The 27,283-nt window shown below is 35.4% G+C and overlaps 1 protein-coding gene across 1 annotated transcript; it reads right to left on the reverse strand.

The window, feature by feature from the left end:
• Positions 1 to 93: 93 nt before the first annotated feature.
• On the reverse strand, positions 94 to 27,043 carry LOC111512348 (dual specificity protein phosphatase 21). Its single transcript, XM_023168490.2, has 3 exons — positions 26,810 to 27,043; positions 13,061 to 13,328; positions 94 to 779 (listed from the first exon to the last, which is right to left on the reverse strand). Exons 1-3 carry the CDS (start codon positions 26,905 to 26,907, stop codon positions 453 to 455), a joined length of 693 nt encoding a protein of 230 aa, XP_023024258.1. The 5' UTR covers positions 26,908 to 27,043; the 3' UTR covers positions 94 to 452.
• Between the last annotated feature and the right edge of the window lie 240 nt (positions 27,044 to 27,283).

Raw genomic sequence — 27,283 nt, forward strand, 5'->3', positions numbered from 1 at the left:
ATCATCCAGTCCAGTCAAAAGTAAAACAATTTGGCTTTCAGAAAATGTCTGCTCTTTTTCTGTTCTGCCTTGTGAAGTTTAATGAAACTACAGTTCAAATTGGTCCCTTGTATATTTAACAAACGAATCATAAAACGATTAGTTTTCAAAATACCACTATCATTTTTTGCATGTTCAACAAATAATTAGATATTAACAGTATTCATATATGGTTCATTTCTATTTTATTGCATTTTTCTCCATAAGATCTTAGATATCTAGTAAAAACTCGATGGAGTATCTTTCCATTCGACTTCTCGATTTTTTTCGATAATTCAATGGGATTTTATTCTGCCTATCTTGGCTGTACTATTGAATTGGATTTTCCTGATTTCAATCAGATCCAATAAATAGGTTATGTTGTTCTTCTACTTGAACGTGTCCAGTATTACCAAAAACCCACTGAACTAGAGTCAATATCTCCCATTCTTGCACCGTTTCTTAACATAACTTGCTGGCACCTTGTAGTCACACTGGTAAACGTCTGGAATTTCCATTTGCACGAACTCGTTGAACACCATTTCCACTGTGTTACAACCGAATAGCTGTTTTTCATACTCGATGAGTTGCTTGAAAAATCCGCAGTTCGGTTTTATCCTAGGTCTTCGGAGTTTCACGTAATTATATGCTTCAAGAAGGGATAATTTTTGATATTTCATAAGGTAGGCCAGACAAATACTTGCAGATCTGCTAACACCCGCTACGCAATATACCAAAGTCTTTCCACCGAGACTTGAAACCTGAAACAAATACAAAAATATAGGGTCTAAAATTCAGAAATATCTTGAAATGAAGATGAGAGTCATGAAGTTGAAGAGATTTCCCGAAAAATTATTTGCCAACTATTTTTATCAAACTTGGAAATAGTTTAATCCCGACGTGAATATTAACCTTTGTGAGGAATCATTGCACAATCCCTTGGAAAAATTAAATTATGGTTACAGATAATATAATTAAGATCAATATTACAGTAAAGTATGACAACGCTTGGTCGTATAATTAGAGATATTGCATTTTTTCAAGGACAAAACACAAGCAGTACAGGAAAATCGCACAGGCACCGCTCTCAGAGCGGTGCCTGTGAGAATGTAGCGATTCACATTGGATTTGAGTCGCTGGAAGTTGAATCCATTTGGAAAAACGTTCTCAGAAAGTTTATTCATTATTACTGCAGTTCTCCAGATGAAAGAGTCCATAAACAGTGAAGTTCGAGATGTACTGAGTTGAACCTCAAAACGATGAGGTTCGAATATGTACCAAGTGTCAAGTCACTTGAACGCCTCCCGTGAAAGTATCTATAGAAGACAGACACATCTCCAACCTTTCTTTGATGTTCTAGGTTATCAAGATTGCACGTGATGATCGCGTCTCCAATCAGGCGGATGGCTCTTTTCTGGATGGAATCCAGCAGCTTCAGGGTATGTTTAGGGTCAGAGCTCCATATATGAGAACAATTCTCCAAAAAAGATCTGATCTGAGCTTTATGAAGTATCAAAAGTTGCTGAGGTATATACAGTTTTCTGGTTCGGAATAGTAATCCAAGCTTTTGAGAAGCAGCCTTTGTAATTCAAGCGAGATGGTTGTGCCAAGACATATTGGCACACATATCCCCAACAAACTTATCGAAGCAGAAAGCGGAATTGTCTGACCTGACATTATTATATCCGGCTCAGAGACATTTATTTTCTTGAAGAAAACCGATGTCTGGGTTTTTGTAGCATCGAATTCAACCTGGTTACTTGACCCCAATTTGAAATCACTTCTATATCCTCGTTAAGATATGCAACCTCCTGCTGGTGGTGAAGATGTGCCTCCGTAGCCGACGTCCTGGAATCCAAATGGAATTACGAGACGAGTGTGCTGTCGTCAGCAAAGCAATATATTGGATTCTTGGTTTTTTCCAATAATTCGCTGATATACAATAAAAGTAGGGTTGGAGACAATATGGATCCCTGGGGAACACCAGCGTTGATGGTGAAAGTATTCGAGAGATATCCATCGATGGCCACTTGCAGGGAACGTTGTTTCAGGAAGCTGAAGAGCCATACACAAAAAGAACTCGACAAGCCATAGCATCAAAGTTTTGCCAGCAAACCCTCATGGCACACAGGGTCAAAGGCCTTAGAAATATCAATCGCAACAGCTCTTGACTCTCCATGTTCCTCGATTGCGTTATTACAAATATGGGTGACATACGATAGAAGGTCGCCTGTTGATCTTTGTTTCCGGAAGCCATATTGATGGTCGCTCAAGATGTTGAAGCCTTCCAAATAAAATTGCAGGATGCCGATGATAAAGATGCTCGGGATTAGAGAGAACAAAATACGGGCTGGTAGAATGAAACTTCCGCTGTGGACGAAATGTTCGGTAATATTCGGCCAAGGTCTACCAGCCCAGATTTTGTCTTCTCTAATCCCGATTGCGGCCTGGAAAGCCAATGTTCTTATAATACTCAAGAGAGATTAGCCTAATACCTTTCATGCGCCAGCTCTAAGTATTTTTGATAATTATAAAGTAGATTTTAAACTTTCCACCATTAATATTCTGATTTATGTATTTATGAAGCGCAGTCCAACTCAAAACAAGTCACTCTGAATAAGTCAGTTGAAAGTGAGACCATGAAAAAAATTGTGAAACACTGAGGGCTAGTAAGCTAGTAATACATGACATTATTTAGAATGTAAGGGAAGAAACAGAAACTTTTTTATACCCATATTTGTAAGCTGGAAATTATTACAAATTCAAACGAGTATATTATTGTAACGCCAATTACAGTGTTACATACATAATTGAAAACTAAAATGGGGAGGCTGGGGGAACGGGTAGAAAATTTAAAAATTCCATATTTCGGTTCATGTGGGGTTAATCAATCAATCAATCAATTTATCAGTTAAAGAAGTGTGCAATTACAATACAGGAGCCTACATTGTAAGTAACATACAAACTTGGGTAACACGTCAGATGTACTTAACATAGATATACACCAATCAACCTAACATCAAAATCAAAACTAGACTATCAGGGTCGAAAATGAGTATTTGTAAACAGAAGAATAGTACTTGTAAACAGAAGAGTATGCACAAATTACAATTACTAGCACCATTAACACCATAACAGAAGAATAGTACTTGTAAACAGAAGAGTATGCACAAATTACAATTACTAGCACCATTATACTTGAAAACATGTTGAAAGTAGCTATTTTTTTCAAACAATCGGTAAGAGGAAGTTCATTTCTGCAGAAATTCGTCAACGAGGTAGTGTGCTTTCAGCACAAGCTGATTTTTCAGCTTAGCTTCAAAGGAATGTAAGCTAGGGGCAGATTTAATATTGTCGTATTTCTGTAACCTTTACAACTGAACTCCTTTCATCAATTTTTTTTATAACCCTAATTGCAGTAGGAAGGTCGCAATCGCTTCGTCAATAAACTCTTCACTCTGATTGTAGCGGAGAAAACACTTGGAACAATTATTGCTCTAAAATACTATTTTTGAAGCTAATACTCGTATAGTGATTTTCTTCAATTAGAATTTGGCAATCAATAAATATTGAATGATAGGATGTTTGACAAATTTTTGAAATATCTGGATGATAATCACATATCCATAAAAGAGCAGGAAGCAGGGCACTTGCTTGAAGTACATCAAAATTATGAAATACAAAAATACAATACAATACAAATACAAAATAAAATACAAGTAAAAATAGAACAATTGAACAAAAATTAAAAAGTTAAGAGATTCCAAGCCAAGTTACTTCACACGGAGATAAGTGAAAGTACTCGAATGACCAATGAATTGTCATCTCTCGGAGGAATTACTCTAGTCATCACCCGAAGACGATTGTGGATACTAACAATCAAAAGGTCGTGGAGTAACTTGGCTGGAAATCTCTTGACTTTTTATTTTAATTTTTGTTCAATTTTTCTATTTCTACTTGTATTTTATTTCACTGTTATTTCATTTCAGGTTTTTTTTGCTTAGTATAATTGTTATTTTCAACTATTTTTTTTAACTTTTTTTTTGTTTTTATTAGTTCTGTCAGGGATTTCAAATCATTTTATATAATATCAGACAATGGAAGTCCGAACTAATGAAATGCATATGAACATTATGTAACTTCACATATAGTGATCGGGAATACTAGAAGACTAGCTGCAAATCAAATTATCTAAAAGAACAGGATTCTTCACTGAATTATTCCTACATAAGCTGTTGGCAATACAACTTCCGCAATATATTTTTAATTATTGGAACACACTTGCAGACCGGTTTCGGGCTATTTGGCCACTTGTCAGTGCAAGGTACTCATCTACAACATGAAGTCGATGATTTCCCATAATTAGAAATTGAATTACAATTCATTGTAACTGCATTGTACTGACGAGTGACCAAATAGCCCGAAACCGGTGTTCCAAATATTGAAAATCGATTTCGGCAGTTGTAATGCCAACAGCATATGCAGGAATTACTTCTGTAAAGAATCCTGCACTGACGCCTATCGGATACAATCCAACGGCCTTCGTGGTATTAGCCAAGGAAGTAGTTGTTTTCTGATAGGTGTCAGTCCGTTAACCTACAATGTACGTGAGTTGAGCCTAGCCTGAACGAATTGTTCTTTTAGATAATTTCATTATGTAACTGCCAAAATAAATGCAAAACAACAGATATGATGCTTAAAATTGAAAGGGATTCATTTTTTAGGAGATTTAGTTTTGGGAAAAAAGGTTTTGGCTTTCTGCTATATAGAGTTCATTTTGAAATTAATTGCTTTCTTTCTTTCTTTGGAAGATTCTCACATTTTTTGAATGCAGATGGAAGAAGTAGAAAGCCAAAACCTTCCTCTTTCAACTAATATGAGTACGGCATATTTACAACAAATATCTTTTGCTTTTATTGGCTTCTGTTTTTTTCAGTACCTGGTCATACTTTTCATATATTTTTGAATTACAATCCTGAAAAACGCAGGAATCATCACCGGAAAGTTGGCAATGAACTTGTAAACAGTGTAATGGGTTTTACTTGTCCAATAGCTCGTGATTAACATATGAAATATCTGAACATTATTTAAAATAAATGAGCTACCGAACTTAAAAAAAAGCGTTTTGAGTTGTATTTATATAACTAAAAAGAATGGGGGAATGTGAAATAGAAGTATTGATGCATAAAAGAAAAAAGTCGAAATGGAAATCAAACACAACTATGAATATGAAGCAGTGTGGTTCTAACTCAAGGAGTGAGACATTTTGGCCAAAACCAGAAATTACACTTCATCTACGTATCAATCAGACATTCTAAGAACCAATTTTTGTATTTGATTGTCCAAATTATATGGTTGAGAACATGGAAAAGTAATCATTTGACCCCTGTTCCATTCATTCATTAAGAACGATATTTAATTGTATGGAACAAATCGTTGCTTTTCAAATTTTGAGCTCACAAACTCTTGTTTCGATCTTGGCTACCCAGGCTCTGCTGCTCTACAAAAGTGATGAAATGTTGACCAAGAGAGCTTTTATAATTTACCAAAGTTGATAGGAAGAATGGGAACCTCTAGCGAAAAACAAATCCAAAGAAAACACTTTCTCCATACACCAAAACTAACCAACATAAAATCATCGAGAGGTGCCTAAAAAGATCTGGTAAGGTAAGTACTTCCCATTTCTATGCCGCCATTTCATATTATGTTGCTTGTTATCTTGTAAGCGTCATCGTAGTTATGAAACAAATATTGTTATTACTATTAGAGATTTGGTTTTCAACGAACAAATTTATAATGACATTCATTATACTTTCTGAAAAACATCTGTTGGCATGATCTTATCTGTGCAATCTGTACATCTGAATGCAAGTACTTAGGTATTTAGAAATTGTCTGAGTGCCAACTTTACGTGAGTTATTTTGTGATGATTAATTCCCTTGAAAAAAAACAAGTCGACAGTCAACACGTGTGTAAATTATCTAATAAGTATACCTGGTATTTTTTTAGCACTTTTAAGTTGTCTGTCTATCGACAGGAAATATGATATGGATGTCCAGTGTCGAGACAAAATCGAACAAGAAATGAAATCGAGGTAGTAAACGTAATTATTTCAGTGACCTCTGATATTTAATTTATTAGAAAACCACTGAGATTAGATCGATTTAGGCCTGTATTTCGGAAAGTTGACATACCCAGCTGTAAATTTGTATAAACTTTGTATTTTGGCATTATAAAAGTATTCTTAAAATTCACATATGATTTGACGGCCGCAACTTCAAAAATTGGGGGTCAAAAGTCAAAAAAACCTACTTTTTACATGTTTTTTGCCAATATCTCGTTTCCAGTGGGTTTTATGCTAATTGTATACATTAACAATATTGTAGAGAAGTAAATTCTCTACATATTTTGTTTCAACATTTTTTCATACTTCGAATCGTTTTTGAGATAGAGGGCAGCGCGATCGCATATTAAATATTATTTGGGAAAGAAAGTTTTTGGCTTTCTACTACTCCATCTTGATACAAAAAAGAAGGATGAGGGAGTCTTCCAAAGAAAGGAAGGAAGTAACTCTATACATGGATGTGTAGATCATGCAAAGAAGTAACTTTCAGACACAAACTGAAAGAAAGTCCTCCTGAAACAGCTACTTTCATATAAACGAAACAAATACTTTTATATGAACACTGAATTATACAGAAGATACTTTTCTCTACTCAGTTCGTATTTCAAACATTCGTTGTGGAATAAAAATCAGATATAATTCACATGAGTTCTACTTTAAATGAATGGTAACATGCATGATCTACACATCCATGTATAGAGTTACTTCCTTCCTTTCTTTGGAAGACTCCCTCATCCTTCTTTTTTGTATCAAGATGGAGTAGTAGAAAGCCAAAAACTTTCTTTCCCAAAAATTAATCACTCCTAAAATAAATAACCCCTTCAATTCAAATAATATTTGAATCATCAACTGGTTGTCCCGATCGAAATCACCTCATTTGAGGTTTATAAATTATTACTTAATAAATAATTAAAAATAATTTTCATTATTTATTAACAAATACATTATATTTAAATTTTTTTTCATTAATGAACCGATCTATGAATTTAATAATGCAATTTATTCCTGTATTTCAAAAAGTCATTAAGGGATATACTTTATTTACATTTTTATTGTATTCTCTTTTACGGTAATTGCATTTCAAGTAGAAAATAATTTAGTAAATCTTGTTTAAAATTTGTAAACTCTGAAATTCTTTTATAACTTTGAAATTTATACCTGGCAGCCTCTTCTCTTGAACAAGAAATTTTCTTTAAAAAAGTTGGCAAAGCAAATGTGAAAACGAAAATATACTAAGAGTTTCGACAAATATTCAAGTTCTAAAAACACATTTTGTTCCTTCACGCTTTAAGCGGCTGTGATACGACTTCTGCGCTCTTTAAAAAAGGAAAAAAAACGTTTATAAGAACATTCGAGAAACTATCTAATTTGGATGAACTTGCCGCAGAATTTGAAGAAAAAAACTGTCCGGTGCAAAGATGATTTAATAGTGGATTGCAAACTTTATTAGCTGTTTATAATGCTCCAAAGTCTGTAGATACTATCGATCATCTTCGTTATGCACAATATGTCAAGCTAACAAAGCTCAATAAACCTGTGCAGTTATCAAATATACCACCGAGTGGATCAGCTCACCAACATTTCAACGTGTTCATTACTAAGTTCAAACTTGGTTAGGACATGATTTGGAACCCCAGGAATGGGGTTGGACAATGTGTAACGGATTGCTAGAACCTATCATGACCATTTTACCATCTGCTCCAGATGAGATACGATATTCTGTAACTGCAAAAGTGGTTGTGGTTCAAGATGTGGATGCAGGAAAGCGGGGTTGCAATGCTCTTCAGCTTGTGGCCAATGTCTCAACGCTGTACCATATGAGACCGATGTTAACGAAGATAGGTCCTTTGATCCAGAAATCATGGAAGAATTGGAAACGAATCTGGGTGAAGATGACAATGAAGAAGATAACGCCCTTGAATTTTTACAGTTGCGAGAAGACGATGGCGATGAAGAAGAAGAAAATTGAAATTAAAACTCATTATTCTTCTAATTATTTTATCTGTTTTTTTAATTTTGACATTCACAAATGTATCAAATGAGATTTTTTAATAAAAATATTATTTAAAATTTTATTTCTTTTCCATTAATTTTTATTTATTAAAGAATAATTACTATAGATTACATTTAAATTATAATGTACCTAATATATATTTTTCCCTCTACACGGCCTAACTACACGGGCAGGTAAGTGTTATTAAATAAATTGATACTTAATTGAAAATAAATAATTAATGAAAAAAATATTTAAATATAATGTATTTGTTAATAAAAAATGAAAATTATTTATAATTATTCATTAAGTAATGATTTATAAACCTTAAATGAGCTGATTTCGATCGGGACAACCAGTTGATTTCAAATAATATTTAATCAGCGCTCGCGCTGCCCTCTATCTCAAAAATGATTCATCGTATGAAAAAATGTTTGAAACAAAAGTTGTAGGAAATTCAATTCTCTATAATATTGATACAATTAGCATAAAACTCATTGGAAACGAGATATTGGCAAAAAACATGCAAAAAGTCGGTTTTTTTGACTTTTGACCCCCAATTTTTGAAGTTGCGGCCGTCGAATCATATGTGAATTTTGAGAATACTTTTATGATGCCAAAATACAAAGTTTATATAAATTTACAGCTGAGTATGTCCACTTTCCTAAGCAAACCTCCTAAAATGACTGGACTAGAATGTAGAGGACGGCCAGATATTTAAAAACATTTTGTTCAACAGGCAACTATGATTGATCTTTTTTTATTGCGTAAACTAGTCCCGTGTAAAAATTGAAGTATGCCTTGAAAGAATTCGACGAAGAAAATTGATTTAACGCTGTTTGACCGTCAGGCATCTATTTCGGAATCTGCACGTTCCGCATGAAGTATTGCAGGAATTCGAATAACCCAAATGAAAATAAACACAGACCTACGGTTTATTTTGACGAAACGCCACATATCTGAGAATTTGGTGTTGAGCACTAATAAAGATAATGGAAATATCGTTTGTTGCTTCTTTCTCGGTTATGTTGAAAGTTGATTCTATTTACTAACAATAGTTTACAGCTATCGAGTGTAATGAGGTAATCGATATTTCTTTTCCGATTGATGCATCTTTTATGTTGTAAACTTAATTCAAAATAAAACAGAAAGTAGCTGCATTCGTCAAATACTGATGTGCATCGGGTTGTTGATGTGTATAGTAATCTCTCAGATTACAGAAATTTCGGAAAAGGGTTTTTATTTTTTTATGGCTTTATTTTTCGAAGGATTCGAAAATAAATTGTACTTCCGCATTGCCACTTTTTCCCTGCTACATAATGGTGTTTTCAGATTTGCTATCCGACATTTCGTCTTCCGGCCACCGTTATCAACTTCATTTTTTCTTATAGGCAGTACATTGGATTTTTTCTGTTTTGAATAGAACCAGATTTTACCTTTTCAATGATGTATCATAAGATATCATACTTTTTAGAAAAATTGGAGATATTGAAAAAAAATTAATTCTTATCATAATATGCTTTGACTTTGATGTTTCTAAATTTGATATCAATTTGTTACACTCAATGACATTTTGTAATTGTACAAGTTTTTGAATTTTTGTCGAAAAATGGTTTTCACGAATGAAGAAAAAAGAGATATGATACTAATTTATTACAAATACGATAGTAACAGTGTTTGGAAATCGGAAATGTATTTGAACTTGTATCCCGAAAGACGACAACCACATCGAACTGTGTTCAAGTTATTGGAACAAAATCTCACCGAGTTTGGTTCATTTGAAAAGCTGAGGAAAAAATACGGATATCCGGATATCTCCGGATATACTCGGAATTTCAGAATTTTCTCAACGACACCATCTTCGTATCTCTCATAGTTTTCGAGATTCCAATGGTGAGGATCGAATTTGAAACAACCTGTATACAGGGTGTGCATAAACAGTCCATTTCAAAATTCAATATACGATCTGTGGCACTGGTCTCATTTCTCTCCATTTTCCTTTCGATAATTATTTAGCAAATTGCATTCAGAATATAAAAATATTTTTATGACAGAATGTCAATAAATTCTATTTCAGAATAGTTCAGATTTCTTGAAACAATTGTAGCTAAGGACAACTATACTATATTTACAAAATAGTAGGCACTAAATTCCCAGAAATGACTGATGCTTTTGCTTTAATTTGTGACTGACAGTGGCGTACCTTCACAATAATGTTTTGGTTTTAATGCAATAATATTTCTGAGAATTTAGTGACTACTAATATGGAACTGTACTATAGTTGAATATTCGAGATGCCATTTGACACTGTTTTATTAGTATTTTCGAATATTCAAAGGCAATTCTAAAAAATCACAATAACCTAGTCTTATGCAACTGCAGAAAACTCCTTAAAATACTTAGAGGGCAGTGTCTATAGAAAGTGGTGATTAACGTTAGAATTAAATCGCTGGAGATAATATACAGGCCATTTTTCAGCTGATTTTTATAGCGACTGTAATAACAAATACAGCTATTATTACAATACAGGTCCGTATAAAAAAAAGGTGATGAAGTAATGTAATGAACGAAACGTTGCATTACAAATTGGTGTATATCAGATTATAACAAATATGAAACAGTATTGAAAGTTCCTCTGTCTATTTTTATGTCATTTGAAATTGAGGCAAATATTTCAAAAACAACCACTTATATTGTCAATCTGAAAAGAAATTATTCTATCCATTCAATGTGGAGTTGAAGACCACAAATATTTGTGAGAGATACTGAATCATGTCACTTTCATTAAAAGTATAATAAGACTATTTGATTGGCCAATAAACCTCTGCATCCAGACAAATATGCATCTGGGTCAGTTATGGCAACGGAAACGGTTTTATGCCAGCAAAGGAAAAGCAGAATATGCTTAAAATAACAAAGAAGTACTTTCAGCTAGTGAGGGCGTAGAATCGCCGTAGAATCTCTCAAACTTCGAGAAGAGAAACAAGCTGAGACACAAGAACCATTATAGAGGAAACAGTTGTGTTACGGGTAGCAACAAGCTTGTAAGTAGTGTAAGTCACATTGGATGTAGAGTACACGCAAAGGGAACCAGGCTCTAAGTATGACCCCGAAGAGAAGGGCTTAACATAGACTCATCCAAATCATTTATGGTAGCACTCATCGAGATGACTGAGACCAAAGAACTAGCCCCTCTAAAACTTCGGGGTGATTTAGTATTTGGGACTGATAAGAACAGACAGACCATTGGAAAACAACAAAAATATCAATGGATGATTTAGAGCAAAAATGTCAACAAAAATACTAACAAATAAAAAATCGTCCCGTATCCACTGAATGTGTTAATAAATTGGACAGGGAGCAGATACTTGACTGGTTGGAAATAGTGGCGGAAACAATGAGAATCTAGCTCTTTTACAATTTATAATAATGGGGGAAGGAAGAATTGGTGTACTCTTTCCAAGAGATTCATCAAGATACAAGAAATTGGTTAAAACTTAAATCACGGGATACTTGGAAAAATGACAATCAAACATATTCACTGACCACATAACACCAAAGTAACCGGGCGAAACCTCATTGTAATCAGCCTTCCTCTGGTAATGCGGGACTCTGCCAGAGTGACCAACTCTTCCCCTGCTACTCATGAGAACACACATGAATGAAACAAATTCAAAAACAGACTCAGAAAAAACAAAAACCAATCCCGAGACTGAATAGAAATGCTCACCTCAATTTATAGCGGTGGCTGGGGATGAACAGAAATGTCCACCCTAATCTACCGCTCGGAATGAGGCTGTACATGGCAGATCAACTCGTGATATAATACAAAGGCTAAGGCGTAAACGCATTTGCGCCGCCGAGGCCAAAAGGAGAAAAATAGCAATGGAGGCAGGAGTGGCAGCAACTATAAGTGCACCCTCCTCCACTCCACCTCCAACAGCAAGGGCACTTCCTGCGGCGGGAACCAAGAGCTCCGCCTTAAATAAAGGCAAGGAACCGGCTGCCCCTGCAGGAAAGTGCCCTTACTTGAGCACCTCCACGGTGCTCAAGTAAGATTGAAGAAGCCGCGCAACAACAGTAATGTCGCTGCACCTTCCAAAACCTTCACGAAGGCCGCCGTGAGACACCTCAAGGTTGCCAAAGAGAGTGTTTGTTCGGCGAGTCTTGTCCTACACCTGCCGATATAAAGGATATGTCTACTAGTGACCTGTCCACCTTCCTGGAAAGGGCAGGATGGACGATGACCTGGGAGGACAACTCCTTGGGAGGATGTACAATAGGTCACATGTGGCCCAAGTGCTGTAGGTCTACACTCACCCTCCCTACTCTACAGATACAGAATACCAAAGTAATCTTTCTTCACGGTTGAAATCATAAACCGCGAAGAGTGAATGACGATCATTCATATCGAAAAGATGATGTCTGAAATATCTGGAATAAAAGATGCAAAGATGTCTCACATACTTGGGAACAAACATAACCAAATTATGAATGGACTGACCAGTTACTTGATGAAAATTAATAACACTATCCATGGTAACAATTAAACAATTTTGACGAACAATTTTTTGATTCTGAACGTGTTTAGCTAACATTGTAGCGTCATCATGAATAAACATAACCGAGAAAACCTTATTGAAAGGACAGGTCTGTTTACGCCTATTTATGAAACAACATCGTTTGAATGAGTATCATGAGAAATTTGTTGAGAAAGCAATAAACAAATCAGTCGGCATGGAAAAAAAGAAACTCCTGAGCTTTTCTATTTTCTAACACAGGCAGAATACAATCTTCAACACATTATATAAATTCAATATCGTTTACATCGTATAAGCTATCATAATAGTAGACTACGCTAGTATGAATGCCGAACGGAAGTTATTAGCGATTTCCTATCTAAATAGTGTTAATAATAGACTCACTTGATGAATGAGGTCTGCCGCCGGGTCAAAATATTGTAGTATTCTCGAGCAACCCGAATCAATGACTTCTATTTTGTGGTAGATGACTTCATCGTGCAACGGGGATTCTGGTAGCTCCGGTGCACACGAGATGATGCACGAAATGTTGAAGGAATCGAGTGTTTGTGGATTCACATTGGATGCAGATGTTAAAATTAGGCTCTCCGTCAGTTCTGAGATATTTCCAAGAGGCGTCGTCTGTCCTAATATCAGCTCCGATGATTCAGAACTGCAAAAAAAAGTATGTCGTTAGAGCTCGTGAAAAATGCAAAACGGAATTGGGAATTCTTCTTGTATCCTGAAAAATGATGCCAATTTTTAGGACTAATTTTTATTAACACGCTTTTATTAGCTTCACCTGTATGTATGTATGTATATTTGTTTGTTTGTGGCTCCAGAATTATCGACATTATTGCTTGATATATTCGCGGGCAGATGGCGCTGTACGTAACCTCCATGTATTTCTTCATTTGAAAAAAGTATATTGATTATTTTATTTTATTAACACGCTTTTGTTAGCTTCACCTGTATGTATGATGTTTGTTTGTTTGTAACTCTCCATTTCATATTTATTTCCGTTTGAATACTCGCGATCTGTATTTGACAGAATTATCGACATTATTGCTTGATCTATTCGCGGGCTGCACGTAACCTCTTTGATATAATTCGAACTCACTTTACATGTATTTCTTCATTTGAAAAAAGTATTTATTTTTATTAACACGAGCGTCTGCTGCCTTATTTGTAACCCTCCTTTGCGCGCCTGCTGCCTTCCTTGGGCTTGGTAGCTGATTTTCAGGGTCCCTCTCCGGAATCGGAAAATATCGATGGTCATTTTGTATTTCATCAGTTCGGACTTTCATTGTCTAATATAATATGAATTGATTTGAAGTCCCTGAAAAAATTAAAAAGATTAACCGAAAATAACAATTTTATTAAACAATGTACTGAAATTACAAAGAAATAACATACAAGTAACAAATCAAAAAATTGAAATATCAATAAAAGCTGAAAATTAAAAAAATTCAAAATATTTTTAACAAAAACTGGAAAATTAAAATTAAAAAATTTCAAACCAAGTTTCGATTGTTAGTATCCACAATCATCTCCTGGTGATAACTGGATACTAACAATCGAAACGCCGTGACATAACTTCGTTTGAAATTTTTTAATTTTAATTTTTCATTTTTTGTTAATAATATTTTTATTTTTTTAATTTTCAGCTTTTAATAATATTTAATTTTTTTTATTTATTTGGTTGTTGCTTGTATGCTATTTCTTTGTAATTAAATTTTTTTTTTTTTATAAAATTGTTATTTTCCGGTAATTTTTTAATTTTCTTGGGCTGAACGTAGATGATACATGGAAGTTCAAGGACCATACAATAAACTTAAGCAAGAAGGTTGCATCAGGTTACTACGTCCTGAGAGTCATCTCTACAGAACTAGGCTGTTTCTATTCAAGAAGCGTCTATTTTGGCCTCATAGATTTCCATATTGGATAGGGAATAGCCTTCTGGGGAGTTAGCTCCAGAGGTTCATTTCAAATGATTTTTGTTCTACAAAAAAGAGCTGTCCGATACATGTGTGAAGCTGCTTCCCGGGCTACATGCAAAACTCTTTTCAAAGCTCATGGTATCATAACGGTAGCTTCATTGTACATTTTGGAAATCTCTTTAATAAATAAACATCGTTTGTCTTGTGTGATCCACTCGTTTTCTTGTGAAACCTGCATTCACAATATCAATATAGAACTGAATTGATGGATGTAGCCGTTACTACGTGGTAGGAGATCATAATGAAAAGAGAAATGAAAATTTCTATGTTTTTCACCACTTTTAATTGTAAGTAACGTAACTGCAGTTTCATCCTATATGGACATTCTCAAACTTATACAATAAACTTTATAAAACTAAAAACTATAAAACTATATAAAGTTAATTGTATAAGTTTTAGAATGTCCATATAGGACGAAACTGCAGTTACGTTAGTTACAATTAAAAGTGGTAAAAACATAGAAATTAGGGACCTCCTTAATTAGGGACTCAATTTGAACTACTCAATCACCAATCAGTCCGAATTAAAGAAAACATGTTGTACAATAGATTCAGAGAAGCGCTCAAAATTCTTCTGGCTAATGGGATTTATTATTCAGTTCAGCAGTACCTACTTTGATGATTCTTCCTACTCTTGTTACACTTACGAACTCATATTCATTCGCTTACTTATTTATATTTTTAGGTTTGCTACTGTATTTATATTTTTTAATTTGTACTCATTTACTCTTCGCCAGCCTAAGCTCTGTATTTTATATCTTCATTTTTATTCATTTATATTGTTTGTTAGATTTATTTGCATGTTTTTGAAGGATTTTCTCCAGAAATATTACTATTATTATAAATAATTGTAAGCGATAACACTGGCAGCCTTAAAATTACCATGTCATTAATAAAATTGATTTAATTTGATTCTTATATCGATTCATTTCAGGAAATAATATTTGCAAATACTACTCGAACTAACAATTTTCTCAGATAAATCAACTCTTTGAAATTCAAACTTAATTTTTTAGCATAAAAAAACGACTTGTCCTACGGATTCGTGGTATTATCAAAATGGTTACTCTCATGATATTGTTAAATAACAACGTTTTCGTCGAATAATGAAAATTTATTGACGAAGTTTTGAAGTTTTTGTGGGATTACTGTCGATAATTTCTTTCAAACTGATAAAATGAAGGCTAGGTCACCAAAACAGAGTAGTACAGTGATAAAATGCCAATACAAGAACATATACAAGAGACCGAAATGAAAAACGAATTGTCACACCGATTTACATAACCACAAGAAAATGAGACATCAGTCCTTCAATGAAACTCCATCTTGAATACCAACAGCTCATATAGGATATCCAGAATTCTCAAGATCATAATCGGAACTTAATTGTGTAATAAAACATTTTGAATTCAAATGGAATCGTTATTGTTCTCAATCTAGTGAATACCTGATTGACGATCAGTTATCAACTACCTTCATCAGGTAGGGAAGCAATACAAATACGTGGCTCAAGAAGTAGGTCTTCTTTGATGCATTTCTTTGTAGCCTTGTCATGGCTGCAGAGTAATAATTGCACCCACAAGCCTAGAAGCGTTTTCGTGATCTTCTTGAGAAAGCTATATCTCCCAGGCCGGAATATGCAGCTCTGGATTCGTACTAGTTGGCTATCTTTTGAAATATCCTGTAAGGCGGTCATGATGGTGTACTGAAAAAATGTTTGTGAATTTGTCGATATTGAGGTTGTCGGATGCTCAAGATACAAGATTTCTACACCAGCAACCTTCCTATATGAGTACATCTGTGAATCGACTACACCTGACTTAAATCCATCCAAGCAGGGCTTTTCTGTCTCTGGTCTTGGCAAATTATCGTTTGAGCGTGAGCGTTTGAAAACCTACGCCAGAGGGGTTCCTTTCCTCTCCTGCTGCAGATGTTTTTGCTTCTGCTGCCCAAGAGGTTGGTGCAAGTCAGATTCATGAGATATCCTGCTATTGAGAAAGTAATTAAGTCACTTCATGACTTAACCACCTAACAAGATCAGGAGTTAGAGTGAGAAGCCCCCGTTCTCGATCCTTTGTTGTCGGCGTCCATCTTCTCTGTAGACTCAGGGTTGGAATCTTTGCTACATGATCTAGGATCCCATAACTAGCTAGGAAAAGAGGGTTATTTCACGGTAGGGTCCCGCACTGGTGCATTGTCCTATAAATCGATGTCATGACCTTACCTGCAGATGAAACGATCTTTGCCTTCTTTGGAGCTAGTTCCCTCTTCTGAGTCCACTGTTTTGATTGGGTGTTAAGTGATGGACCCATGTTTCGTCCATGGTTTTCAAAACGACCGAAGAATTCTGCTTTATTGATGTGAAACTTCGCTAAACATTCAACTGAAACATCTTCACGATACTGTTTTTGCTTGACTGTGAGCAAACGCGGCACCCATCTTGCACACAGCACACACATGTCCAAATTTTCATATAATATACGATGTACCGCACTTTTTGAAATGTCTACTAAGTCTGCTAGCTCGCTCACTTTCAGTCGATGATCATTCAGTACTGCTTTGTGGATTTTCTACACCGTGTTGGAGTCGCCACCTCATTTAGTCGACCACTGCGATGCTCATCTTGGCAGCTCGTTTAAACTCCGCTACCCAATATTTTAGTGTTGTAAACGAAGGAGCAGACTCGCCTAGAGTAGAATCCAATTCAGCTTCTATATTGGTTGGGCTGAAGCCTAGCAAATGAAAGTAGTTTACCACAAATTCATCGGAAACGTTCGCTATTGATGGCTGCCAAACAGATACTAAACAATGCAGCGTCTTCAAACTTGAAACAAATGCTTTATAGATTGTGTACTTTCTAAATACAGTGATATTTTTCAAATAACTACCAGCGAGTACTTCTGTGGTCACCCTCTACATTCTAATGGCCTAGACACACACACCTTTGGATGTAACCATCGTTGAGATACCATTCGATTATGAAATAACAGCACCACGAGTGATGTTGAATCAACGCCTTGTAGTGAGCCAATCCTGGAAGATTCTGCCAGAAGTATATAAATCTTCTTGCCATCCAGGTGTTCAGTGTTTGTTTGGCAAAGCCCAATGCGATGCCAATGACAGGTTCTGGTTCAATGAAGCCACTTGCAGCACCTTAGCACCCTCCAATGCAAGAGAGTTAGCAGCTTCATTGCCTTCAATAGCGTAAATTTCCGCTTGAAATACTATCGCATGAGTTCCTAGGCAGGTAGATAACTCTGTCCTGGGTCTGCGACTAAAAACACCTGCACCAGAACCGGAAGGTGTTTTTGATCCATTTGTGAACCAACAACTATCTGCTCTTAATATCTCCTTCTCCCATTCAGCGGTAGTACAAGACGGCGGTTTTGTAAACTATTTGATGAAATCTCACAATAAATTTAGTTAAATCGGCCAATTTACATATTGGAAGATATAGGGAAGTCAAACTGTTCATAAGGGTTTATATGGATCATCTAAGAAATCAAAACAAATCGACAAACTATCCGCAATTATTTTTCACGTCTGCTAATTTCAATGACAAATAATAACAAACTTAAGAGGCAATAAATTAACCACATGACTAAATAACAAAGGATATTATTATTCATTTCATGATTTACATAATTATCGCCAAGGCACTACAGGACATTTCCCGACAGTCATAATCCTTGAAATGGGAAGGACCGTCTCTCAACGAAACAAAATTTGAGGGTGGACCGCCGTACAAAAGAAACAATTTATGGTATAATTTGCAGCACATTTCTGTCAGCATGCAAAGTCGCTGAGCAATTTATGAGTTGGCAAGGTTTCTGGGACAAATTTCACGCATACCTTTACAGGAATGTATAACTACTCTCCTTTCCTGTTACATTTTTAGTTCTGAATTTCGTACGGAAATAACTATCTTTAGGAATTTCAGCACTTATGATATTTAACGATCTTTCCACTTCATTCATTCTTTCTTTGAAGTACTGCTGCGATAATTTTATGTTATTTACATGAATCACGTTGTATTAATAATAGCCGTGCCATGTTTCTTTAAAGATGCTCATTATTTCAATGAAATGTGAAAGCCTCAACTACGACTGCTATTTTCAGATCTCGCATATGTTCGAATGAAGTGAAATTAGATTTTTCAGAGAGTACAAGATGCTGCACTCATTTCATTTTGTGTACTATGGTGATTTTTATATGTCACTAAAAAATTCATTGGGTATACTGGGAGGCCAATGAGAACTGACGGGGCTAAATTTTTGAAATTTTTGTTACTTTCAAATCCATCTACAATTTTATATGAAAAAAACTTTTCTGTTAGTTACATTGACGACACAATTGAATTAAGGGGTGGTTTTTTAGTCCTCTCTGCTTGATGTGATAGTTTTGAAGATTTTATACAATTTTTTTTCAAGTAATAATATATATTTATGTATACAAATACAAATCAATTAACAGAATTTAAGAGAAAAGAGAAAAAAACATTTCTAGCATTGGATCTACCTTCAGTTCGTTGTTCAGTTTCAGCCTGTGTTACAATTCTGGCATCTCTTTGAATATAGATGTTTAGTGGTGAAAGGCCAAGCAAAACCTGAAAGAACCAGAACCAGAAAGAACCCAGAAAGGCCAGAAGAGCTGCAGTTGGGGTCGTTCTTATGGCTTCCGTGGCAGTCAGGAATGCCAACATTTGTCTATTCGTCCCCGATTGCTTTTTTGTTGTGCACCATGTTACGGCACCATGTATTATTATGGGTCTCACTACCCTTATGTCATAGTGTCATTTTTGGGTTCAACCCCCTTGGTTTTTTTCGCACATTCCTCCGCAGATTCCCAGGGCCATCCTGGTCTTATGAGCTGTTTTTTGAATGTGGAGATTCCACGTAAGCCTATCATCGAAGGTCTACCCCAGATATTTGACTTCCGTGGCGAATGGAATATCCACCTTGTTGAACATCGATGGTTTCAGTCCTCTGATTGCTCTTTTTTTGTTAAAACAACGACGGTAGTTTTTTGGCAGTAACCGAGAGATTCTCATACTCACACCACCTCTCGACTATGCACTTTGATATAACGTCACCAAATTTTCCCCTGGTGATTACCGCCAGATCGTCCGCATATCCAAGGCAATGCAAGCCTTCTTCTGGTCTAGGTCTAGGTCTAGGGTCGCCTAAGCAGTGGAGATTAAAATTCTCCTTGTGGGCAATCCCTTTCCGCTTTTACCCATATATTAGTCTCTTTTAGAGTGGTGGATATTCTTCTCCTTTCTGAACTAGCTTTTGTCCACCAGCAAATAATGTTTAGAACTACTCTTTTTCCCAATGAGTGCCTTCGTGGAGGCGTTGTTAAAAGCCACCTCTATGCCGCCATTTCTTTGTCTTCTAGAGACTTAGATAGTAGCCTGCTGAGATTGTCCAGTGCTAGATCTCTCGATTTCCCAGCTTGACACACAATGACGAGCACTAAGAGGTCTTTCTTCGATTGTCTAGTCTCTTATTATCGGTCTAGCAGCCTATTCATCGTTTTCATTAGAAATGATGTTAAACTGATGGGTACTTTGCCTATTTCGGCAGAAATGGGTCCTAATTGCCACTTTGTGAGTGAACACAGAATAATAAAAATACTGAAATTTGGACTTCTAAACGAGGGTGTTTCTACCCGTGTAAAGAATGAGGCAATATCAGATCACATTAATTTTTTCTGGTCTGTTTATGCGATATATGTATTACCAATACTCTGGAGTGTTAGTAGACCATTAATATGTATTGAAAATATTATCGAACCTAATGCAGGTCCCTGCGGCACTCTGCAAAACACTAAGATTGCGATGCACATTTGATTATCCAATTGGACACATTAAATTCATAACTCCTCGAATACATTAAATAATGTTTAATCCAAAAGTTCTATTATAATGGATCCTGTGTAATACGTGTAAAGCCTGTTATTCGATACCATGAACATAGACGTGAAAAGTTGCTTCTGAAGAATTTGATTATGGATACACTACATCTATGACATTGACAACAATATCGAGAAACAATCCATGTGTCATCACTTCTGTGTTGGACATTCCAAGTTGGAATATCCATCAGTCGCTCATTCACTTGTTTACTTACTAGGGAGTTTTTAAATTCGAATATTTTCCAATTGCAGTTACTTTATATTCAAAATACAATATCGAATATCAGAGATGTGAGTCAGGTCGAGACAGGTGCAAAGTGAGTGGGTCTATTCGACTATCCGCCGCAACCCGCAAGGGTTTATTGTAGCTCACACCTATTCACACTCGACCAAATGAACCCAGCTTCTTAACGAAGCCGATTAGTTTATATGGTGAGTGATCTTTCAGGTCAGATGGTAAGAGTGTGGTTCTACCAAACTCTGAAAACCTGATTCGATCTGCAGCAGGGCAGGCAAAAAGTATGGGCTCTGCTGTTTCATCATTTTCCAAACAGAGGCGACACACTTTGCTTTCCGGCAGTCCGAGTCTCTGCATTTGATGATTCAAATGACAATGACCAGTAAGGAGGCCTGTTAGACATCGTAGTTCATCCTTACTGTATGTAGTCCAACAACTGTTTAGTATCAAGCTTGGAAGGGTGAATAAACGCCTTGGAGTGAGCCAATTCTGAAAGATTTTGTCAGAAGTCCATGAATCTTCTTGCCTTCCAGATGTTCAATCTTTGACAGGTTCTGGTCCGATGAAGCTGCTTGCAGCACCCTCCTTCACAAGGGAGTCAGCAGCCGCATTACCTTCCATGCCAGTATGGCCAGGAATCCAAACCAGATACTATTTGCTAAGTTTTCCAATGGAGGACTTAGTTATTTTTGGCATTTTGCTACCAATTTAGATTTTGCTCGGTAGGAGCTAAGAGCTTTCAACGCCGGTTGTCCGAGAATATTTTTATTGACTTTTGAATGAGGTTGGAATTCTCCAATCTTTCCGCACACAATTCAATAGCGTAAATTTCTGCTTGAAATACAGTCGCATAGGTTCCTTGGCAGGTTAATATCTCTGTCATGGGTCTGCGACTGAAAACATCTGAACCAGATCCGGAAGGTGTTTTTGATCCATCTGTGAACCAACAACTATCTGCTCTTACTATTTCCTTCTCCTGGAGGATTCAGTCTTCTCTACTCGATAACAGTACCTTATAAGGCAGTTCGTAGTTGACAGTTGGAGGCATAAAGTCAGAGGTCATTTCCAGATTGCTGGGACTTTCAGTGTCAACCAACAGTCTGTTGCATTCTGCATTAAATTGATTTGAACAATTGGCAATGTGCACAAGTCTATCTGTGGAGAGGAGGTAGATATAGAAAGAGGTTAGTACTGGAAAGTCTATCTAAATGAATTAATCTGAAATTACAGAGCTTTCAGCTCAATTCCCTTCCCTACCAAACATTCTAAAAATATACCTTGATAGCATTAACTTCAAGATGATAACAGAAATATTTTCATTTGGGTATTTATTTAGTTCCAACGTGTGATCAGATGGTAAAGACTTTATCTTCCAATTCAGATTATTTTCCATTTGTTTATGTATTGATTCTCAGTGGTGATTCGCAGGAAAGTAGTGAAAGCTCTGAACAATTAATTTCAAAAACTACACCTCACGATTTAATTTCCACAAACTTTGTGGAGATGAGGTGAGGTGTAGTTTTTGAAATTACTATGGAGCTTCATCAAGTAACGGCCGAATCAATCAGAAAAAAAAAATAAAAAAAAACAATTAGGTTGTTTAAAAAGATTTGTCCGTTTTTGTGAGTCTACTTTAAACTGTAATATCTCAGTGAATAATCATTCAGTTCAATCAAAATAAGCGCCATTTGAATCGGTGCACTTTTACCAACGTAACGTTGGTTAATTCCGTCAGAATGAAAATTGGGCATTCGGGATTCGATGAAGTCGACAAAGGCCGGTGAGAAAGTAATGAAAGTGCTTGAAAAGATTGTAGTCGATTGGTGAGAGGTCTTGGGAATAAGGTGGGTTGGGCAGAACTTCTACGCTTAATTCGCTCAATTTTAGGAAGGTGATTTGTGAAACGTGTGGACGGACGTTGTCAGACCTTCTCTATTGGCCCGATTGCAGAGAGTTATGTTGAATTACATTAGCTGCTGACTACCATACAGTAAACATGGTCTTCTTTTCGTGGATTTTCGCATTTGGAAAGTGCCTGAATGAAGTGAATTGGTTGAAAAATTAGTGTAGTGAGCTCCTTAACATTTGTCATTATTGTCTATTTTCACTAACAAATTGTGGCGTTGAGTATTTTGTATGTGAAAAGTGAAGTGAATAATGAAATTGAAAAAAAAATGGTTCCGAAAGTTTTTGTTTGACAAAAAGTTGAAGTTATTGTTTTGAACGACCATTCATCTCCTTTGACTGGTTTTGTTTTCAACTTGCCAAGAAAAACAACAACTGCCGAATAATTCTGTTTACTTTTCGTTAAATTTTATTCAAAAAAACATTCGTCCAAAAACGTTGAGTGAATATATCGGGTCGTTAAACTGACTAAGTACGTTAATATTTCAAACCATTTATTTTTAGGTTTTTTGTGATGACTCAGCTTCCTAAACAGTAACACCTGTAGAAAAATAGGTTTGTCTTACGTATATTAATCAATCAAATTAGTTCACTCAGAGGGTTTGAGCTAGCGATGTTCTGTTGAATAATTTATTGAACGATTTTTTGTCAAATATTAACATTGATCATTATTGAGACCAACTTTTTATTGAGAACAGTAACGAAGAAAAAAAGTTCGGATGATAAAATTAACAAGTATTTTGTATAAAGAATCTAGTTTTCTTATTATTTGTGACTGATTTGTCCGTTAATAAAAAATATCGATATATTCTGTAAAAAAACAGAGAGTTTGTTTGACATCATTCCATATTTTTCACGTCAATTGTCAAGAAAGTGTACGTTAAGGAAAAGTCGATGACATCTCACCTTACGAAGAAGTCATCTATGGCATCGACGGATGACTCAGTCTACGAATATCAAAGATAAACGAGACTCCCAAAGGCGGTAAGTAATTTCGACATCGACTGCTATCACTGCAAGGCAACCAGTTGAAACCAGACCCGTCTGCTGGGAGTATCTTCCTTTGTTTTTCCTTGGAAAAATAAGCTTTATGCTTTAAAGAGGCCAAGCAACAAGTTTAAACAATCTAAGAAGTCATGTTGATCGACATGGAGATCACAAGCCTTGAAAAAGCAACAGGCTCTGCTTCAACAAGAACTGTGTCAGGATAAACTTTTTATCTATGCCTCCAAAACTCCTTCTTTGTCAAAAAACATTTGAGAAGTATGAAACTGATCGAATCAATACCTGTCCAAAACCAAAGAAACCAAAAGAAACACGTGCTGAAATGATTATCAAGATTTGAAATAGATCATGTTACCTCTGGAATTTGGCGAATGCGGTGGTGAAAGTGTCACGTTCGCCTTCATCGTCAAAGGATTTAATCCCGAAGAAAAACCAAAGTTATTGCCAGGTTCTTAGGGATAGCGTATATAATGCGGAAAAAATTGATAACGCTAGCCTCGAGAAACTAACGAGAGTGAGCTAGACCTACCTTACAAACACGATATACTTATGATTTTCTCGTTGTATCTTTTTATGCAATCAACTTCGCTTTTTTTAAATAAAGGATAACTATTGATATCTCAGACAAAAAATAAAAAAGAATAAAACATTCGCAATAAGATGTTGTAATACATCCATTTCCTCTTTCATCAAATTTTTCATACTCTTCGAATTGTCGCCAACTGTCAACTCAACAATAAACGGACCATAACCATCAATTTCTCGTGTGATGTGATTTTTTTATAATTGAGAAATCCTTTCAATTCTACTTAACTTTATGATAATATAAGCAAAAAGGGTGATAATTTTGTATAAAGGGTTTCGATTGATTTCTGATGAATTATGTATATGATGCTCATGATTTGAAAATAGAAATGAATATTTGATCAAAATATTGATGAGTATTTCCCTCAATGCATAAAAACCATGAAACAATTGAAGGCAAGGAAAATGTGCCCTTTTCCCAGGTACGTAGTAGGTGGGGTCAAGGTTTTCACTCGGGGGCTAAATATTGCGAAAAATGCGGCCCAAGAAAATCTGTTCCTGTATCAAAAATCAAAAATCTGCTTTCAAAAATGACCAAAATACAAGGTGTCTTCATCTTAAGTGTGTGACACTGTAAGTTTATACCAATTTTAGTAAACGAAAAATATTAGAAAAGTATAGAGTAGACTCATAATTATAATTTTTTATATATTTTGATCAACCAAAACTGGTGGTATTATTTGAAACTGCCAAATAAATTTTGTAATTCAATTTAAATAAAATGTCATCGAAAACATGTTACTTTGGTGTTATTACAGAAATCGTTCAAATTCCTGTTACATGTGATGAAGTATAAAAAATCATTACATCTTTGAAAAATTCAGCTTGTCCGGATATCAATGGAATAAATAGTCGAATTATTGAAGACTATGGATATTATTTTTGTCCCATTTACCTATTTGATTAATCGTATCTTTAAATCAGGTTAATTTCAAAATTTCAAAAGTGATACCTCTCCACAAGAAAGGTAACAAAGAGATTGTCGATAACCACAGACCTATTTCTATTATAAGTATCTTATAATAGATAGAATTAATTAAGAAAAGACTCACCAAATATTTAGAAATCAACAATTTTTTTGCAGTTATCAATTTGGTTTTCGCGAAAACTGCTCTACCACCGATGCTACTATAAGTGTTGTCAGAGGCATAATTGAGGGACTTGAAACCGGGAAGGTTGTGGGGGTCACACTATTGGACCTGTCAAGGGCCTTTGACTGTGTTTCCTACAGCATTTTACTCGAAACTCTGTCATATTATGGTGTAAGAGGTAGTCCTTTGGGTTTGATTGAAACTTACCTGAATAATCGTTTCCAGAGAGCTTTTTATAACAACACATTTACTGAGCTGTGGCCGATTGACCTAGGTGTACCGCAGGGATCAGTTTTGAGCCCGCTTTTGTTCGTAATTTACATCAATGATTTTTACAACTAAGTGAAGCCATGCCACAGTGTACTATTTGCTGATGATACATCCTTGATATACTTTTCTATGAATTATTCAGCTCTTGTTCATAAGTCTATGGAAATACAAGAAAAGGCGGAGCACTGGTTCAGTGTCAACAAACTCATGATGTATAAGGAAAAATCACAAAACATGAATGTGTCTCAAATTATTGGGTTTTACTCTGGATAAGAGGCTAAATTGGTCAAGCCACATTTCAAGTTTGAAAAGTAAACTATCGAGTGCCTTATTTTTACTTATACAGCTGAAACCAATAACAAATTTCACTACGTTGAAAATAGTATTTTGCTCGTTCATACAGTCTCACATTTCTTACGGTATTCTACTTTGGGGAAATTCTAGTGATGCCCAATGCATTTTTATATTACAGAAAAAAGCTCTGAGAATTCTTGCTCATATAGGTTTTAGGGATTCTTGCCGTGAAGCATTCATCACTCCTGAAATTATGTCGGTGCCTTCTCTGTATGTTTACTCAAGCCTATTAGATATTCACAAAAGGGCCCCCTTGTTTCCCAAGCAATCCAGTTTACACAATCATGATACACGTAACAGCAATTTTATTAGACCTCAATGTTTCAGGCTGATGGAATCACAAAAAAACTCCTATGATTTTAAATTGTATAATGCACTTTCTGCCAGTATTAAAAATATGAATATGTTTTGTTTTAAAGAAGTTATAAAAAATATTTAAAAAAACTGTTTTTATTCCACTTCAGAATATTTAGAACATGTGCGTAGACACACTTTTGACGCAAGGAAGATGCTCGCCGAACCTCCACACTTAATTTGAATATGTTATAATGTACCTTGTAAAATTGTTACAAATTTACTGTTTATTTTATTTTATAGAAAAATTTGTACCTTGCACCTATTTTTTTTCTGACTTGTATTTTAAATGTATTTTATACATAATATGATCAAATAAATATCTATCTTTCTATCCATTAAAAAAGTTTAAAAATATCACACCAATTTGCTACTTGGTGACATTTCTTATGGTGTTTTAAATAGCAGTCATCATATAAATATTAAAAAAATTATACCTTCTAATTTCTGCATCCTCACTTTCACTGAATATATTTTGCACCGTGTTTTCCCTCAGTTTCTGGATATCATCAATAATAATTGACTGAACTTCCATGATAACAGATTAAATAATCAAGCTCTATCACGAGATTAAAAATCAATACGATCAGCACGAGATATTTCTATTGAAAATCGCGGGAGTCGCTGAAATACTGTCAAATGCGAAAACACGCGACTGAGTCATAGAATCCCGCGTTTTACCTGTGGTTTTAAACTCGGTCCAAAGTAAGCGGCGCATGCGCTCTGAGTCGCATTCCGCAGCCAAATATTTGTGTAAACAGTGAATTCCTTTCTGTATTTTCATCTGAAATTATTCCAACGGCGCATATGCACGTCTTTCACCGAAGCTCAATTATTATGCACACTGAAATGATCTATACTACAGGAAAATTAATCAATCCGGGGAATTTATAGCAGTTTCGTTCAAACTA

This window comes from Leptinotarsa decemlineata, unplaced genomic scaffold (genome assembly GCF_025532065.1).
Source record: "Leptinotarsa decemlineata unplaced genomic scaffold, Ldec_3_MD MMD2_tig00000008_RagTag_RagTag, whole genome shotgun sequence".
Lineage (NCBI taxonomy): Eukaryota > Metazoa > Arthropoda > Insecta > Coleoptera > Chrysomelidae > Leptinotarsa > Leptinotarsa decemlineata.